Source organism: Leuresthes tenuis, unplaced genomic scaffold (genome assembly GCF_036924035.1).
Source record: "Leuresthes tenuis unplaced genomic scaffold, fLeuTen1.0.hap1 SCAF_17, whole genome shotgun sequence".
Classification (NCBI taxonomy): domain Eukaryota; kingdom Metazoa; phylum Chordata; class Actinopteri; order Atheriniformes; family Atherinopsidae; genus Leuresthes; species Leuresthes tenuis.
The window spans coordinates 14,857,480-14,876,706 of NW_027325371.1; the positions used below are offsets into that span (position 1 = coordinate 14,857,480).

Here is a 19,227-nt window from a genome sequence, read left to right on the forward strand (position 1 = left end):
GAATGTCAGGTTGGTTTGCCATCACCTGTTTATCAGTCTGGATCTGAAAGTCGCATTTTTAATTTTAATCACAATGTTCAGAAATGTGGCTACACATACATACAATGAGTGTATGTTTGTGTGTAACTGTCAATAGCATAGTTAAATGATATTTAACATTTTTAGGGGAAATACATGGAAAGCAGACTGAAAATATACCTGCTTTTTGGTATAAAAGGAAAACACACGAATGGCACACTGATAAAGTACTCAAGCTCAAAATCATTCCTTAAGTAGTGAAATAAAAGTAAAAACAATTGACTAATTCTTAGGCGTGTAAGATTGAACACACAGTCTGGATGAAGACTGACTAAATACAGGCATCTTACTGCAGAAAATTGGAGACATAAATAAAAGACGAGGGAAAATAATGGCCCTGAAACCCACTGCACACACTCAAATGCACTTCTGACCCCTGCTTAACCTTTGTTTGTCCCCGAAAGCTCACAGCAGCTGGCTAGCGGAGAATTCGGAGAACAGGCTGAAACTGAAACTGTACGCCAACATAATCCTCAGCGAGAGGGAGACAGAGAGGGGGCTGAGAAAGAGAGAGGAAACAGGAGCAAATGAGGGATAGTGTAACAAAAAGACAAATAAAGAGGAGGAATGAAGGGCAAAGTAAGTCAAAACAGCGATCCAACTGGGAGAGAAAAACAGAGCACACAGAGAACAGGAATGTTGAGGACAGTTCAGTAAACACAAAATGCAATTGTCACACTTTATTGAAAAATGCAACCTGCATCGCATACTGTTTGGTTTTAGTGTATATACATCAGCCACAGTAACAGAGATTGCTTTTGATGCAACTATGAGAGCATACAGAATGAGCCCTGCTGTACGCAGATTGATGTTCACATACGAATGAAGACACAAAGTGGAAAACTGAGTGTGTGAATGAATAAAAAAAGGGTAGATATAACTCTGATCCACTTCTTGTAATGCACTACATTAACATTGTTTGGATTGCTGCATGTACACCTTCTCAACACACAAACATGTGTGAACATGTGTATGACAGCTGCCCCTGAATGCATATAATCCTCAGTAATCTCCATGGCTCCCACAGTCTCTTTCACAAGATCCTCCAGAGCATACTGGAGGATCTTCACTGGCAGCTTCTCCGACACTCCCTCCATCCCAAAACCTGCCGAACACACTGCTCACGTTATAGCTGATCCAATACCTAAGCCTTCATTGGGTATTTTGCCTATTATATCCTTTAAGCGCAGAACCTGGCTTCTGTTGAAAAGAATGATACAACATTATAGTAAAAGTTAACTTTCTGGACAAGTTAACTTCTTTCAAGACAGTTTCACCCACTAATGAAACTCGTTTTATCCTATTTTTGTTTTACATTCCATAAAGCAAGACTACACACCTCTTTGACTAATATATTCTGAGAAATTCCCTTTAAATTCCTTTCAGTTATTAAGAGATTAAGATAGAGTCGTACTGTTTACAATTTAAAATCCTTCATAAATCTTATATAGAAGAAAGACGATACTTAATACTGGCTTACTGATAGCAGGATACTTGGCTAGCAATTAAATATTCCTTCCGCATCCTCTTATGAATTCATGACATACCTTCACATTTAGCTTGCTTTCAAATCAAAGTCAAACATTTAAACCACATAAAATGTCTTTCACATTGCTCGTAAATCACTGCCTCTCTTATTATTTTCTCAACTGCCACTGGGAATATACTGTATCTTCATTGTGTCTTGGGGTTTCTTTCCCAAACCACAACGCAAATACTTTTTCTTTGTGAGATGATGATGTCTGAGTCACCTAATTGGTTTAGTTCAACTGCCAGAAGGCCTCGCTGGTTATCCTATGGTGCAGGTATGCCCTCTGCTGTACACATAAAGCCTTTCAAATCCACCCCTCATCACCCAAAGAGACTTCAACTTTGTTTCCTCTTGTGCTGGTGTTTCTTTGGAAGTATTTTTCTATTTTAGTGGTGCCTCCCTGTGTTATGTATGTGTGCACTGGAGCTCTTTTTAAAGTCAGTGTTAAACAAGTAAGAAAAATGATATTTGAGCAAAGCAGGGGTGATCCGAGGCGGTTCAGCTTCTGCATACGAGCTTACATTTGACGATGACTTGCTTAAATCAATATGAAGTACAAACACATGTGGGTTACAGGATACACAATAATAATCTTCTTTGTCAAACAAGGAGTGCATGGGATGTAGATTGAGTCTCTCAATTAGTTCACAGTGATATTTTGCAAGCTTTGGGCATCCTCTGACTGTTGGGAAAACCTGCCACAATAGCCACAATCGCTGATCTCACAGTGTCCATAAAATTCTTCAAAAGGCAGTCCACGATGATGGGATACTCTTCATTTATAGCTGTTTATACTTTTTAAATATAAAAATAGTCGCTGAAACAAGTCTTTCATTTTGGAATAGGAGGAATGGGGTCGTTGAAGCAGAGAAAAAGCGATGTGGTCAATTCATCTCATCAGCTGTCAATGTGTGTGAAGGTTCTTAAACTGTCCCTCATTTTGAGCAGTGTGATTTGAGCAAATTACAGTTTTTTTTGCGGCTATTCATCACTTTCATTATGGTGAGGGAAGAGTCTCTGAGGTGGCTTCCAAACTGAAATCATCCATCTTTATCCTCATGTCACATTTAATTCCAGGAACTAAAGGTTGTCTGTTGTATGTGTCATCTTGGTTCTCCGTGTGAAAAACGTATCCACTCAGACTGCAGAGAGCTCTGTCCTTTGGTCTTTGAAGTGTTGGAAAGGAATGACTTAGAAATTACTGAACAGCTCATATTTCTTCATCCAGTCCATCTGTGGCGCCTTCCTCTTTTCCTTGGCATGGACCTTCATCTTTTCTTCCGCTGCCGTAGCGCTCAACGTCAGGCCCATCTCAGCAAATGGGTCCAAGAGGCGACCACCTTCGTCATCTGCCAGCTAAAGGGGAGATATCATTGAAAATGGAAAGGGAGGAAGATAAAAGGGTCGTTGGTCCGCACTTTCATGTGGAGGACCAAACATAGCAGCATTCATGAATGCTCATACCCACCTGCGTGCTGTTGCCCTGGCTGCTGATGTTGGAGCGTGTGGACCTGATAGACTGAGTGGTAGAGCTGCCATTGATCTGAGGGCTGGGGGAGCCATTGGATATGGACGGCCCGTCATAATCTGTGAAAAAAAACAGTTCACACCTGAAGAATATCCTCATGGCTCATAGCTTTTCTTACTCACAACTTTAATCTTTACTGCCTTCATACATGACATTTCTTATATAAATATTGACAGAAAACATTCCAGACTAATATGGACTTAAAATGACAATGAGATTAAAATGCTACCAGTTTTTTTTGACAGTATGCAGTCCAGTCTCACCTCTGACATGGCTGATCGTGGGGACCACTCCTCGCCTCTTGAAGTGTTCATCTGTGTCTGGATCCACCACCAACAGCCAGGTCTCGTCTCCCCCTTTCTTTACAAAGGCCACTACCTCTGCATGCCGCATACCCTCGATGTTCACACCATTCACCTGGAGAGCAAAAAGAAATAGTTGCTTGTTTATATGTCAGAAGAAAACAGATTTTTTAATTGTTATATATCTTGACAGTGCTTAAACATGGTACTTGGAAGGTGGCCAACAGGTAGTTTTAAACTTGGTAAAATAAAAATGAGAATAGAAACAAAATATTACAACAAAGACCTTGCATTAAATGCCCCAAAAATCTGAATATAAGGCTAAAGCACAGAATGAGTTCATGGTGCTGATCTAAATTTATCCCAGCATGGCACTGGGTCTCTGTTAATGTAAAATTTTGCTTATGAGAAACAAAATAACAAAAAAAAGGGAAACAAAATTACAGATTTTTTACTATAAAGTTTGTCAAGGCTTCCAGTTAGAAGTATGCACGAGTGCTACCTCATTCATCCAGCAGGGGGAGTCATGAAACCACAAACAACCTACTCAAGCCCCGCAGGTTTTTCAGGGGACACGCACCAGTTTGCACAATTTTACTCTTGCTTTTTTATTTTAATAATTAATCTTTATACATTCAAGGAGACTGCACATGGAGCTGATTTTATTGGAGCTTCAAGTTACAATGTGAAATGCACACAGGTGCATAATGACTATATCTCCTTCATCTCTGCACCACGCTGGTGAGACACAATAGTTTTGTTATTGTATGGTCTCATCTAGATACTGCGTTTAAACAACTCTGTCGAGACCTTCTCGGCAGGTAGCCGTCACACCACGTCACGTTAGTGTTGGTACACAATCAATTATTGATGGCTCCTCTGGGCTCCGGCTATAGTGCAGGTTTCAGGTGTCAGTGTGCTGATAGGGAATTTGTTCTAAATTCACAGCTTATGATAAGTTGGGGTGTAGTTAGTATAAAAGAGAAAGGGAAAATGTGCAAAAAAAGAAAAGTTCACTTTTGCTCTCACTTGAGGAGAATACGGTGAACCAAATGAAGAATTAGTACTTTAGGCAAATAGGTGATAGAAAATAGACTTGTGAGTTTTTATGAGAGAAAGGAAGGGGGAATGAAGAGAGAAGAGGTGAGACAACACCGTATAGTAAATGAGATGAAAGACAGTCAACAAATGGAAAATGTGAACCGCTCTTCTCATCAGTGTATCAGTTTTATTACAGGACTGGCAACAGATAGATTGTCAGTCAGCAAAGGAGAAAGACAGACAAACAGTTTTATATAAGGAGAACAAGCATCTTTGTATTTGGCCAAACAACAGGTGTTGTGTGTCATGTTTCACAGGATTCATTAACAGTCCAACCCACACAGGACAAGACACTATTCTCTGCCCACTGGGTTAATTAATACATGCTGTAGGAACCGTGCAGAAGGTTGTTTCTCATGGGATTACTCCTATGAGAGAATCATTTTAATACTGTGTGTGTGTGTATGACAGCATGTCACGGAGGTTTCAGCCACCCAAAGATACCATCTCTCATGTTTGATGTGCATGAAAAATAAGAAAATTAAAAAGACATCTGTGCATCTGAAAATGAAAAACTGGACTGTTCACTTTTATGTGTGCAGTTTAGTTTCACAAAGGACAAAGTCTTCCACACTTGGGTGTAGGTCTAGCGAACACGACGAGCCACTCAACAAGCCATGACAGCAAGTTTAGAGTTTAAGAGGTTCTTACAGACAACCCATCATTCAACAGCTCTTGTGCATTTATTACTTTAATTGACGAATTTATAGGTCATGGTTTTTAATGGATGGAGAAGTTTGATGTTCCCAGAACAGCTCTATTTTTTTCCATAAGAGAGTGAGTAAGTGGAACATTTGCAAAACAAGTGTGTAAAGGTTTCATGGAGCTGTTTCCGCATTGGACACCTTCTTGGTTGATATCACACGATCTGGAAGCTCTTACAAATAGGTTTTGATCTTTGTTTATAGTCTATATATCATTCTATATCGTTCAAGTGCCTTCAGCGTTTGCATTTGTTGTGATTTGATGCTATATAAATAAAACTGAACTGAATTGAATTAAACTATATTTCTACGCCAAATCCTCATGGATCCTTAACTAAACATGCTAGTATGCTAACATTTTCTCAAGTGTGCAAAAGAAAATGTACAACTTAAACTGAGGTAAGGTCATTATAACTGATAACACAATACATAAATAAATACATGCATTTAGAATGTTACTGAAGTAAACTTAGTATAGCAAGGAGAATGTACCTAAAGGATTAGAAGTAAAAACCCTTGAGAAGTAAAAGTACAATATGTCTTGATATGAATCGCAGGTATGTCCATCCAAACAAGTGAGATCAGTGCACATTTGTGTGCTGTTACACTGAAGTTTGTGAGAGGTTCAGGGTACGCTCTGTCGAATGGAGCCGGAGCAGAGACTGATGAGGCGTTTACTGGTGTCAGTGCTTCTGCCAAACATCAACAGAAAGCTGAGCTCTCATCATGGCCTTCACAATGCTTGCCGCTGGTACACCTCCAGTGTAATGGGGCGTGGGGAGAGAGAAAGATGGCGAGAGACTGACAGAGGCAGCTCGGTCATGGTTGTTCACCTCTCTAACAAGCTGCTGACAGGTAACTCAAGCGCCCAAGTCTTGATGCGTCGTCAGAGTTGACTGTGATTATCATTGCGCTTACACACACAAATATTAACGACTTAACGCTAGTTAACGACTCTGGCTCAGATTTTTGGACCCAATCAAAAATTATTTCACTGAGATACAGTTGTTATGTGTTATTTTGTAAGAGACGTAAAATAAAATCTCAAAATAACAAACCTCAGTTCAACTACAACATTTTTTCTTGCGCAGACAACTTGCAACAATCAATTTCTCCAACTTCATAACTGGGGTGGCAGTTAACTATTAGCTCTAAACTAAGCATTTAAACATCTTTTTTTTTTTTTTTTACTTCACTGTAACCTACATTCATGTCTTTGCTTTGACTCTGTGTGCACATATTCATCATCTCAATAGAAAAATCAATGCTATGTGCGAGGCTCTGAGCACAACATTTGTGTATTCATCAGTATGGTGCTCTTGAGACTAGATTTCTAAAGGCACGGGCCATTATGCTGTAGATGTCAATTCATTGTGACTGTGTTCCTCAATTCATGTCAGGGATGTGGTGGACAATGGCTGCCATCAGTGACCTGCAGCAGGATGTTCCCACCAGCTATCAAATGTTCCAGTGAAGCCTCAGAGCAATAATATCCTCTAATGCCAAGCCTGGCACTGAAATCTGATGAACATATTTCACGTATGTTCTTTTTTTGATGACTGTAAATCTCAGCCTTACATCTTGTGGATAATTCTATGATGATGATTTTTTGCCCTCCGGTCTTTAAGTGCACCACTACGTTTCATATAAAAATGGTAAAGACTTAGCCACAGTGTAGCTATGTATATGTATCTTACTCTGAGTTTTATTGAAAGGTTCTATCATGCCCTATCAGTGTTCAGTTTGTTCGGCTCTGCAGTTTGGCCTGGACCCTGATGTACAGCCAGTGAGGCCAAAGATCATGGGAATGAAGGGTGACTGCTGTGTTTTGACCCTCAGATGAGAAAGCACTTATGATGATGTTACTGAAGCCTGTACTCTTTTTGACTGCAGAAAAGTTCACCAAAGACTCATACTCTCCTTTTCCGCCCTTTGGAGATGTGAAGACTGTCACTGATGTGACTGTATATGGTACAATTTTTCATTCTTTTTAACCTAACATCTTTATTCTCTACTGGATACTTTCTTTTCTCATATTCATCACTGTCTCTATTACTGTCAGTGCTTTATAAAACAAAGATACATACATATATATACTCATACACACTCCTCCCTCTCTTCTCTCACCATCTATCTCCCTTGTCAGCCTTGCGACCAAGGTGATTTGAAGCCAACGCTCCTCTCCCATGAGACAGGCCTCCCCCAGGCTCCAGGCCTTGTTATCCTCAGAAACACACAAGCGTGATGCCTGCCATTTTAATCAAAGCTGTGATCATCTAGATGGAGCCCCATTTGTATTTGATTAGATGCAGGAGACTTCATAAATTCTTGTAAACTTTGGGAAGTTACAGTAGCGTTAGAATTAAACTGTTCTGGTAATTTTTTTCAAAACAGCATACATGTTACAAGTCAACTTTGAGACTTTTCAAGTCTAGTCTGTAATTTTGTTGTACTCAGTCTCCATTAAGATGCACGATTTCCTACCATACAAACATAATCAAACATAGTAGTTGAACTGAGTAGTCACTTGCATTAAAAACGGCAGGTGCTGGTGAGCCATCAACAAGTCCTTTCTTTCTAGGAAATGGAGTAGATGATTGTGTGAAAGTGACAGCATGCTCAAAAACACGAGTTAAGGCACAGAAAAATCCGTACAATTAGACCTTCAAAAGAAACCACCGTTGCCAGTCACTCTCACATGCACCAGACTAACCAAGGATCATCTTTCAAAAATCACCCCGTCGTCATTCTCCTCTCTGGTCTGCTGTGTCAACCAAATGCATATGTGCACAAAACACTCACTTAATATTTCTTGCTTGACAGTTTGCTCTTAGTTTATCAGCACCACTATGAAGCATCTCCCTTATCTACCAACCAGCTTCTCATTCAGAACATTGACAAAAAATTCTCAAAACTGCTGAGCCACCCACTACTGCTCCAGGTATTTGTTAATGCACTGCCTGTATCAGAAGTTGTCTTTTCAATTCCGATTTATACTCATCCTACATTTATCTATAAAATTAACTGACAGCAAATTATTCAAAATAACATTTGTTATCATTTAGTGGCTGTCTGTCATACTTTTACCATTGAACCAAATAAGTGATTCATCAACTATTTTATCCAATTCATTCACTTTGAAGTGGTTCATAAATTCAGAGAAACTCATCGGTCTTAGATTCCTCATAAATACCTAAACAGGATTAAAAAACAAACCAAACATGGCTGTTTCATTAGCAGTGTGAACAGAAAACTTAAATATTCTTCTTACATTGCACTACATTTTAATAAGTAATGCAAAAATACTGAATAAAGGCCCAATTAATACTATTTTTTCCTACCTCAATGAGCCTGTCTTGTGGTCGCAGTCCGGCATGGTCTGCAGGTGATCCGGGGTCCAGAGAGCGGATGTATTGTCCGGGCCGCGACCGATCACTGTGGAGGTTGAACCCGTAGCCCATCTCAGACCGCACCAGGTGGCACAGACGTGGAACGAGTTCGGATGGGTCGACCTGGGGCCGGGACTGGGATTGGGCCTGGCTGTGAGCTTCGGCCTGGGCAGGAGCTTCCTAGAACAGACAGAAACAAGTATATGTAATTGTCTTCCTGTGTCTGGCAGAAAACTTGACACTTTTGCTTACATAGAAAGGAGAGATGCTGTGACACGTCAGTGAGAAGTGGAAGGAAGTAAGAAGGCAACAGAAAAAGTGAGACGACTGGAGAGGAAAGGAAAACATTGTACAGGATGGGTCTAAAAATCTGGCATGGAGGTCTTCCATCTCTTTAATCAAGCTCAGAAGCATCTGTGGCTGAATCAACAGTGTGAATGTAAAGGAGAAGAGGAAGGTGTGAGTGATCATGTAGGTAAGAAGTGAGATGTGGAGTGTGAATATCATAATTTAAGAAAACGTAGTGATGTGGTATGAGAAACATGCATGGTTTCTGTAGAGAACCTAGTAAGAGAAACACATTCATTACACTACATTTTGGACTTTGTTCTCAAAACCAACGTACAGTACATGGTTACTGCATAACAAAGTCTGTGATCATCGACATCGTGCAGTCACGAGTCATCAAGCAGTCAAAGAACTGCTGAACCAACAACGGCAGGTACACTTGAAATATGACTAATGTGATGCAGTTCTACAGTAAACTTAGTTTGTGACTCAAAAAAACGTGGTCCAACATCTGTATGTGTATTTATCCATACTTTAACTGCTGTTGTACAAATTTCTACCTTGGAAAAAGAGTTTTGAATTTGCCCTGAGGCCTAAACCAGAGAAATCTGCTGTACTGTGACTCAGCTTAACCTTTCACTATGGATCAAGGAAAAAGCTAATATTGTGCTTGCCACCAGCTATAAGTTCATAATGACAAAAAAATGTGAGGAATAAACCACAATTGTACCTTATCATTTGGAGTCTGGTTAATTGAGAAGAAACTAATGCTATTAGCAATGCTTAAAAGCCTGTACACTTGAATTCAAGTGGTGCAGCATCTCTAAAAATTTCCAGCCAGATGCAGGTGAACAAACACATAGTTGAGCCACTTCATCAAGCTTGTGACTGAACATTTTAGACAAAAAGGTGCTATTTGTGCTTGTTGCCCATTTTTCCTCTCATTTTCTTTTAATTTAGTGCGGTCATTGATTCATAGAAAAGATGCTTTTAAGATGATTTTATCAAAGAAAAGTGTGATTCTGTGGAGAAAAACAGTCCATTAGCATAATATCTCTGACAGTTCCATCCGCCTGGGTGAAGAGATTTATAGAACCTGTATAATTTTGCCTTGAGCTCCACGGCGCGATCACACTGATTTACCACCTACACATTGAGGAAGCAATGCGCTGTGATGATAGCTGGTGGGCCAGCTCTGTAACCTCAGCTGATATCAGTGCTGAGGTAACAGACAGGTAGAATGGGTGTTGGGTGACCTGCAACAGTCCACATTAAGAGGCAGTCCACATGTTGTGTGAACGGAACAATTATTCAGCCATATTATGTAAGTATAGTTTCTGCTGTATATGTTAAGCCTCTGCCAGGTTCCAGCTTATGCCTGCTAAAATGCATATGCAGAATGTGGGCAGGGTGAGACAGAAAGACAAAGAGACAAAGGTACTGTGGTGTGTTAACAATAATTCTCTGACTTATCAACCATTTCCGTGGACTTGATCTCCCCTTTAACTTAATGAACATCATCCTACAGCCTAATCCTTTAACCATGAAAAAAAATTACATGTACAGTAATGTTTACTTTTGTTCCGGCCTGAAATTCTTTAATACAGCAGGGATTTCAGCAGCTTGCCCTGACATGGACAGAAACTACTGGGTAACAAAAGAATAATTCATTCATAATTCCCTGCTCATCCTCTTATTCCTGGCTGAGGGGAAAGAGCTTAGGTTAGGCAGCAGGGGTGGATCTTTCAAGGGAGATAAAAATACATATCAAATCAGATGTATTAGTATTCTGGGATCTGGACGAAGGAGCAAAAAAATGCAAAAAGAGGGAGAGGAGGAAGGGAATAAGCATGGAAGGAGAGAGTGTGTGGGATGGTTAGAACATTAGATGCAGCAAGAGGGTTGAGAAAAAGAGTTGAATAAAAGAGAAGATCGTTTGGAGGCCAGATATACAGCAGACAAATAAACAGAGACAGAGAGCAAGACAAATCGAGATTACAGAAGTTTCCAGTAAGAGACGCTGGTGAGGAAAAGAGTCTGTAGTGGAACTCCTCGAACATAAACACTGAGAGCAACACAGCTGCGAGTCATTATGTGGGGGAGACACAAGTGTCTGCCAGTCTAACCTCCGACTGCCTCTTAAGACTGTCCGCACCGCACTAATCACCCCCTGGGGCCTGTGCCATCTCTTAAACTCTGGGTGCTTGACATAGTGTACACGCAGTAAATTTTTTTTAATGTGTTTTTCTTTTTGATCTCAACAAAATTTGACTGCCTGCGACAAATTGCGTCAGGAGGACAGTGTGTGTCCTCTGCTTCATATCAAAATAAATTAATCTCTGCTGATGATAGACGAAAGCATGAAGGACTGAGAAGTTGATTTGAGAGGCTTCGAGGGCCTGAAATGACTATACAAGCTCACAAAAACAAAAAGCACTGAAGTGAAATGCAACCGCCGTGTTTGTTTGAACTATGGGTGTTGAAAAATTCATGGTTTTTGGAAGAAGTATTTTGACGAGAGAGAGAAAAATGACATGTAATGTTTTTCCCTTGTCTCAGCAAAGGGAAAGCTTTGGGTTATCAGCAGCGGACATTTTTTTCAAAACAGAGCCCCACGTGGGAGGAGATGCAGCAGGAACTGCTGGGAAAACATAGACACATGCACATAACCGCAACGCGGCTCAAAACAAGTTCATCTGGAAAATTCAGCAATGAATCACGCTGCTTTTCTGACAGGGAACTATATGGAATATTTTACACCCACTGCAAAACATGACTCTTTTATTTCCAACAATACACACATACATGTACTGACCTGACCGTGGCACACTGAGAGGATGTGCCACCAAAGGAACTAGTACCATCCCATGAATTCCATTAGCCCTCTGCAACAATAAGCTTTTGTTTTGGTCACTCAGTGAGAACATGTGGGGGAAAATACCAAATACACAGGACTTGTATTTCCCTGTCTGTGGTTTGTTCATTGTCATTATAGTAAACATTAGACTGCAGATTTTTTTATTCGTGCGATCTGTGACATGAATACTATACAGCATAATCATCTTTTTCACTGACAATATAAACTACACCTTATGTTCATATGCACTAAAACACTTTAACTAAACTCTGAATAAAGTGTTTAAAGTCCCTTTAAAATTTTTCATAAAAATTCTTCACAAGATCTGACATATCTGACATGCAACACATCCTGCACGTGAGGGTCATATGCTAATTTTGTATCTAACTAAAAACATTCTTAGATTTAGAATTTTAGAAGAGCTGATAGAAACTTGTGGATGGAGCCCGATCAGGCTATTTCAGCTGACCTATTAGACCTATTAAAGTTTTTACCGGAAATTTGATATTTGCACTGGCAACTAGCACTCTGCCTGTCATTTCATGGGAACTTTAAATGCTTTGGAAATCACTGGATTCTGTCTTTATTTCAATTTCAATGCAGTCCCATACCAGAAAGTGTAATAGCTTTGTTGGTCCACAGTGCAAAACATTGTAGTTTCACAATAAAGGCTCAAAGGTTTCAAATTACAATTTTTTTCATTATTATATTCCTGTCTGCCGTAACATTAAATGGTCCAAAATATGATATTATACATGTTCAAAATGCTTTTTAAGAGGTAGGATGGGGTGGATGGCAGAGTTAGGCAGGAGCCTACCACAGCTGTCATTGGGCAAGAGGCAGGGTACACCCTGGACAGGTTGCCAGACCATCACAGGAACACACAGAAACTAACAAGACAAACCACCACCATGCACACTCACACTCATTCCTAGGCACAATTAACCTAACACGCATGTTTTTGGACAGCGGGAGGACAAGGAGAGAACCCACGCATACACAGGGAGAACATGCAAACTCCACAGAAAAGTGCCCCAGCCAGGAATCATACCTGGAACTCTGTGAGGCGACGGTGCTAACCACCACACCACCGCTTAGCCGAACTGTGTTCAAAAGCTGTCAAATAACTTTCTGCTTTTTGAATTTGCTGTCAGTTGCTGTTGGTTAGTGTAGGGCATATAAAATACATGGTTTGGTTTGGATAGTAAAAATATGTCAAGGGAAATAAAGGCAGAATTGGGTTTAAGTATTAATAAATGCATAGTTATAATTTTGTATCATGTCTCCTGACTGCTTCTTTTCACAAAACAACAGGCACTGAAAAATTTAAAACTGGCACTAGTATGTTTTGGCCAACCTAGTACACGTTTTATTGTGAAACTGGCAAAAAGTTTTACCCAGAACAGAAGCTTTTTCAAAAACACGGTTGTACATAACCAAATAGTCTAAAACTGATCTTCAGTAACAGACTCATTTCTTTCATGCAGCATTAAATGAGTTGTTGCGCCCCTCTCTGCTTTTAAAACACCTGAAAGTTGTGTGAGTCTCTATGTATCTTTTAGTTTGGTGATAAGACACTAATTTAACCGATGTTTTGATTAAACATTTCAATTTTATTGTGAGTGGGACGATGTGATGAACCATTAATGTTTGAAATATGGAATGAAGTTTCTTTTTTAAAAGACAGATGTGCCACATGTTGTGTGACTGCATATGTTTGTGGTTGCATCTTTGCAACCCAATGAGACCAGTATGTGCTCAGTGAAGACATACCCGTTTATATGCTTGATTTGGGCATCTGCGCACACACACACACGTGTATTTCCTTCCCTGAAAGCGACTGCTGGCAGTAGCATTGGCAGGTGATGTAACTAGATCGCAGCTTGTTGAATAATTGAGTGGTGGCCTACTGCGATGGATAGATCATGACCGCTGTTAACCCTTTCACAGCCAAGGATCAGCGGCTAACTATAGGTTCACAATGCCATGAAGTATGTTTGAGCATGCATGAGTGCGTGTGCTGTTATACCTTCCCTTGATTTGCAGCAAAGAAACTCAAAATTCAGTGTGTTTATTGGCACGTAAAGCATTTTGTGAACAAAAGTGGGTTTCACTTATGTGCTTGCTTCAGCTGCTTGAGAGAAGCTAATAAACTCTCTCATAAATCCGTCAAGTTTACTCTGAGTACTCTGAGACAAAAGAATTTGGTTTGCTAAAAACAGATCTGGCAAGGTCTGAAATGCAAATAATGGATAAGGTAAAAGGAAAAAGATGTGATATGTAATGTGGAAAATAATCCATTTGTATCGGAATACAAATAAAAGATTAGGAAAATTTTTTTTTGCTTTCTGACTTATTTATCTTTAGGCTTTTTTTTGTTCTTTCTCTATTTTAGGCAAGTGAATTACACTCAAACTAGGTGGTGAGGAACTTTAAAAATCAGACAGTGTAGCTGAAATCAAATCATCACAATATGTGCATTATCAACGCGATATTTTCTCAATATCGCAGTTATCGCTGATTCTATTATATCGCAACATCTCTAAATCAAGCAAGAGATCAGTGTCTCAAAGCATTTTCAGAGAAAGTCCAATCTAAAATCAGCGATGTCTTTTATGTTTTATTAACTCACAATTTAGAAAAATCAACACAATTGAATGTGAATCAAGTTTAACTGCATTCCTTTAACATTTTTTTACCACTGATAATAATTTTTATCACTTTTTGATGACTACATCTCTATAAGCAAAACACAAACCAGCAGCTGCCCCATTGTTTGTCCACAGGCTGGTCAGAGTGCAGAATCTTTGATCATCCATCCATCTATCCATCAGTTGCATATCAAACACACTTTTGTGTATATGATAGAAAACACAATATTCTTTGAAGTTTAGCTGTATTTTAACTGTAAAAATGACAAAGCCCCAGATGCACACTGATGGGAGTTATTCTTTCCAGCATACTGCATGACTTAAAAACTGCTTCATTAGTTGCATCACCATCACCATCAAAATACATTGGCATCATAAGCCTCACACAGAGAACGAGGTACTGCCAATTTTGACGAATAAGAATAGAACACTAATCAGGGCAAATTGGGCCTTTGGATTGCTTGAGAGAGTGTAACAGGGGTACTGGAGTAATGTACAGCAAGAGAAAAAAAACAATTAAGTAGGTAAGCCTATTCTAAAAGACCACCACTATAAAATTCCGAAGTTGTTAAAGAGCATAAAAGTTATTTCAACCAAGAATTTTTGTGTTGGCTGGTTTTTCTAGTTAGCTGATGTAACCTGCTACAGAGAGACTTTTTCAGGGAATACAAATCTTGTTCGTTGTGGAATATATATCTGAATGTATTTTGCTTTTCCCTGCTGCTCACAAACATTTCTCCTTAGCCAAACTGCAATAACACTACCGCTGACTGAAACCGCCTCGAGTGGACCCTTTCAGCTGTGTCTGAAGGCAGTATATACCTGTGGTTCCTACAAAATCTAGTAAAGATGGAGACCTGACTGGAAACGCTGATGATGTTGCATGACGCACAGTACAAACAAACAGCAGCATACGGGGCTTTTACTGACGTCATCGTAGAGAACCAGCTGCCGCAGAGACAGTAGTGGAACCAGTGGAGCCGGTTCCATCTGTCAGAGGCTACTTAGGCATAGAAAAGTATCATTCTTCACATGTTAGGTAACTTTTCAAAAATATCTAAAGGAAACATACAGACAGACAGACACAAATGCATCATTTATTGATCAAATACATTTAAACACATGGGTTTCTAGCCATGTGACAGCATGGCACAATGACTTCTTATTTTCAGCTGACCGAGCTAAACCCATATGTGGCTCGTTTAAAAGGACTACAACAAATTAAAAACATTGCTGTGTCTCATACTTTCCGCACATGACAGTTCTGCCCTCAAACTGTGCGTGTGCTCCTGCTCCACATGCAGCTGCTTCAAATATTGCTCAATCAGAGTGGAAAGAAGAGCAGATCTGGCCAGTTCACAGTGTGCGAGAACGACAGCAGTGAGAAGGGAATGAGAGCAAAAAGGAATAGACAGGCAGCTGGATGGGAGAAGAGAGGGATTTGGAGCTTTTTAAAAATGAAAGCAGGATTGGAAAATAAGTGACCGGAAAAAAAGGAGGGCTCAGCGAGATATAAAGAAGCTGGGCAGAGGGAGAAGGGGATGCTGCACAGGATGTGAACAAGGAGAGAGAAAAGCAGTTCTAGAGAAGCCTGAGTGAATGAGAACACAGAGCGAGGCCACAGATCTTGATAACCAATAGTTTTTTCCCACTGGTGTTGAACTGCATTGCGTAACAGCCTTGTGATGCAAACGCTAGCTGTGTGAGTGTATGGTTTGTGTGCTGCTCTACCAGGACAGACCTGCTGAGATCTGTTTACAAAGTACCCTGCTCTGCTGCAGCATGTGTGCGCATGTGTGTGTGTGTGTGTAATATGTTTGGTACCTACTGTATCGATGTTTCCTCAGATCATAACTCAACCAGAAAGCAGAGAAAGAGGAATGTTGCAGTGGAATGTGTAAACATTTGAGTGAATGCATATACTAGAACAAAAATACAGAATGATAAAGTAGGACTAAAGCGTATCAGTCATGGATCAAGTTTCCATCTCGTTACTACTAGGATTCAACACAAGAGTTATGGGTTGAAAGATGAAGGTTCATGAAATTAATTTTTAGCCATTGATTTTTAACACACATTTCAATTCAATTCGATTCAGTTTTATTTATATAGCGCCAAATTACAACATTTAACTTGAGAGTTGGACAGCTGTGGTTTCCAATGAGAAGACTGATACCTCTCTCATGTCAGTGGTAGCCAGCATGCCTGACTTTATGTTCCATAAAAACAAAACCATCCCTCTTGCACCTCTAAAACTAACAAATGAGTACAGATATTAAAATGATCAATGTGCACATAATTCAGGAGCATTTCTCCACGGGATTTAGTTTGTTAGTTAGTGAGCATTTGAGTAGAGTCATGCCAGACGGGACCCATTTAGTTCCAGGCTTTAGGTTAAGCTAACTGACTGTGTATTCAAGTGATACATGACAAGCATGTCAGGAATCTGGAAACCCAGCGACTACGGCTGCTGACTTGGCCTCTTGGAGTAAAGGTTTCTGGGTTTCTGGGATAGTAGGATTACAGATAACAGATATCCAGGCCAAGCCTTCCTGTTCTGTGCAGTCATTGTTTGCAAGAAGATAAAAAGTTAACAAACAGCTAAATCATTATCCGACGAAAGCCAGATGATTCAAGATAGTTTTTCAGTAAATGCATTCCCCATGTTTGCTTCACTATTTTATCTTTATAAGCGTGCAACCTCAGCTTGCTCAGACATGATTGGTCAATCCCACTCCGAGTTTGATGGAAACCACAAAGCTTCTATTGATAGAGACAAAACCCTTGGCAAGAAAGCGTATATTTTCAGCACTATCAAAAAACAAAAAATCAATTATACTGTATTTATTTAATTTTTTCCAGAGAAAAGGAAGGTGTGATCAACGTGTAAGAATCAAGAGCTTGACTTATCAAAAGTCACAGATTGTGAGTCAGTGTTCTTTGCTCTCACAGATTACCATGTCCTGCACACAGTACGTACAAATGAATACAGAGTCTGTATGACTATTTAGAATACAGTGAGATTAACACAAGTCATTCGGCTGCCTCATTACTGCCTCTGCCTGAGAGGTGTCAGTGTGTTCGCTTTTTCACGCTAACAGCTCCATATAATAGTCTGTATTATGCTATAATTATTATTTTTTTCTCAAAAAGGCCATCCCTGTGCTGTACTTCACTGCCATAACCTTCAAGGTTATGTTACAGCAGTGTACAATTTGCACTCATATCAAACTCTAAAAGAAAACTAGTAAAGGACACAAATAATGGACTGAAATCCAGCACACATCAAAATCTCTTCCTCTAATTCAAACTAAGCAGCTGATGATCACAAAAAAACTTCATCAACCTCCTGAGCCTCTTTTGTAAAAGCAGACCTAAAAATCTGATGAAGCAGTCATGGACATTGATATTTGTTGTCATCTAACACCTGCTGAACATGCCTACAGCTGCAATCAGCTGCAAACCACTGTGATTACAAACATATTGCGCAGGGTGTCGTCGCCCGAGGCTGAGCTGTCACTAAGCACAGGCGAGGTTCTGACGGATGTGAAGGCACTCAGCCTGACCTATAATTTTAGAGGCTTTAAATCTCAGCTGATTACATTGATTGGGTTCGAGGCTAGATCACTTCATAGAGATTAACACTGCTGTCAGAAAACAGATTTTTACATTTTCAATTCAAATGACAAAAATCACATGACTGGGTTTTTACTGTCATGTTTCCCCCCTGATGCACATCGTCCAAGCTGAATCTCAGTATTAGTTTCCAAGAAAACATTCTCTTCGCTTCAATGATTTTAGTCTTCTGCTTGACAACGGCCGTCTCATAATTTCCCCTTATGTATGTTTAGTTTTTATGCTCATGAGGTTAGTTACACTATGCAAAAACAGAGCGACGAGATGCAACCCAACCGGTGGTTTGAGCCCCCCTGACTCCATCTGCCTCTCACTATCTTTCTTCACTCCATTCAATCTGCTTTTTGTTTGTGTTTCATCCACCCATCCTCTGTGTCTTTAGCTCGCATCTTTTTTTTGGGCCCTTATTTTGCTACACTAACAGAAGCTGCAAAGTGCATTTCTGTCTATTTGCATTTAAATGTCAATCTAAACTGTGTGGGCTGCTGGCAGTGCTGAGACTTTCACAGTGGTGGTGGTGGTGGTGTGTGTGTGTGTGTGTGTGTGTGTCTTCTTCTTCTCTCATTCTTGAACTGTTTTAATCTTAGATTGGATAAAAAATGTTTCACCTTTTTTCCTGTCAAATTTATGTCAATTTGTCTGTACCACTATTCATATGTGATGAGAAGGCAGTTGGTTATGTTGGTGTCGTATTCCTGGGCGTGTGTGACCACACCCCTGTTATCAGTATGTAGCAGATATCCGTCGTCCTTTGGAGGTGGTGGTGAATTTTCAGTGCTCGCGGGCAACAGATGTTTTTGTATATGAGAGTAGAGCTAAAATTGCTCCAAGAGATCTGTCCAGGGTGTACCCCGCCTCTCGCCCAATGACCGCTGGGATAGGCTTCAGCCCCTCCGCGACCCGACCGATGGATTGACGGTATAGAAAATGGATGGATGGATATTTTTGGAACAATTAGTTTGACAAAAGTTGATAATTTTTTCTATTTGCAAACAATCTATTTGAAAATAATTGCACACATTGAGTGTGTATTTCAGTAGTATCAGCCCCAGAGCTGTGAGGAGATAATAGAGTAGATGTCACAGTGAAAAAAACATTCTCTATGTCAGAGGCCTCATGAAATAATAAATGTAATGTAAATATATAAATAATAACCTCACCT

General features: G+C 39.9%; 1 protein-coding gene across 1 annotated transcript in view; it reads right to left on the reverse strand.

Annotated features, from left to right (window-relative positions):
* Positions 1 to 745: 745 nt before the first annotated feature.
* Positions 746 to 19,227, reverse strand: part of LOC140272894 (Na(+)/H(+) exchange regulatory cofactor NHE-RF2) — a 29,497-nt gene continuing 11,015 nt past the window's right edge. Inside the window, exons 3-6 of the mRNA XM_072368402.1 lie at positions 8,586 to 8,813; positions 3,401 to 3,554; positions 3,078 to 3,196; positions 746 to 2,965 (exon numbers count right to left, since the gene is read on the reverse strand). Coding sequence (XP_072224503.1) covers positions 2,801 to 2,965; positions 3,078 to 3,196; positions 3,401 to 3,554; positions 8,586 to 8,813 — 666 coding nt within the window. The 3' untranslated portion in view covers positions 746 to 2,800. The remainder of the gene's footprint in view (positions 2,966 to 3,077; positions 3,197 to 3,400; positions 3,555 to 8,585; positions 8,814 to 19,227) is intronic.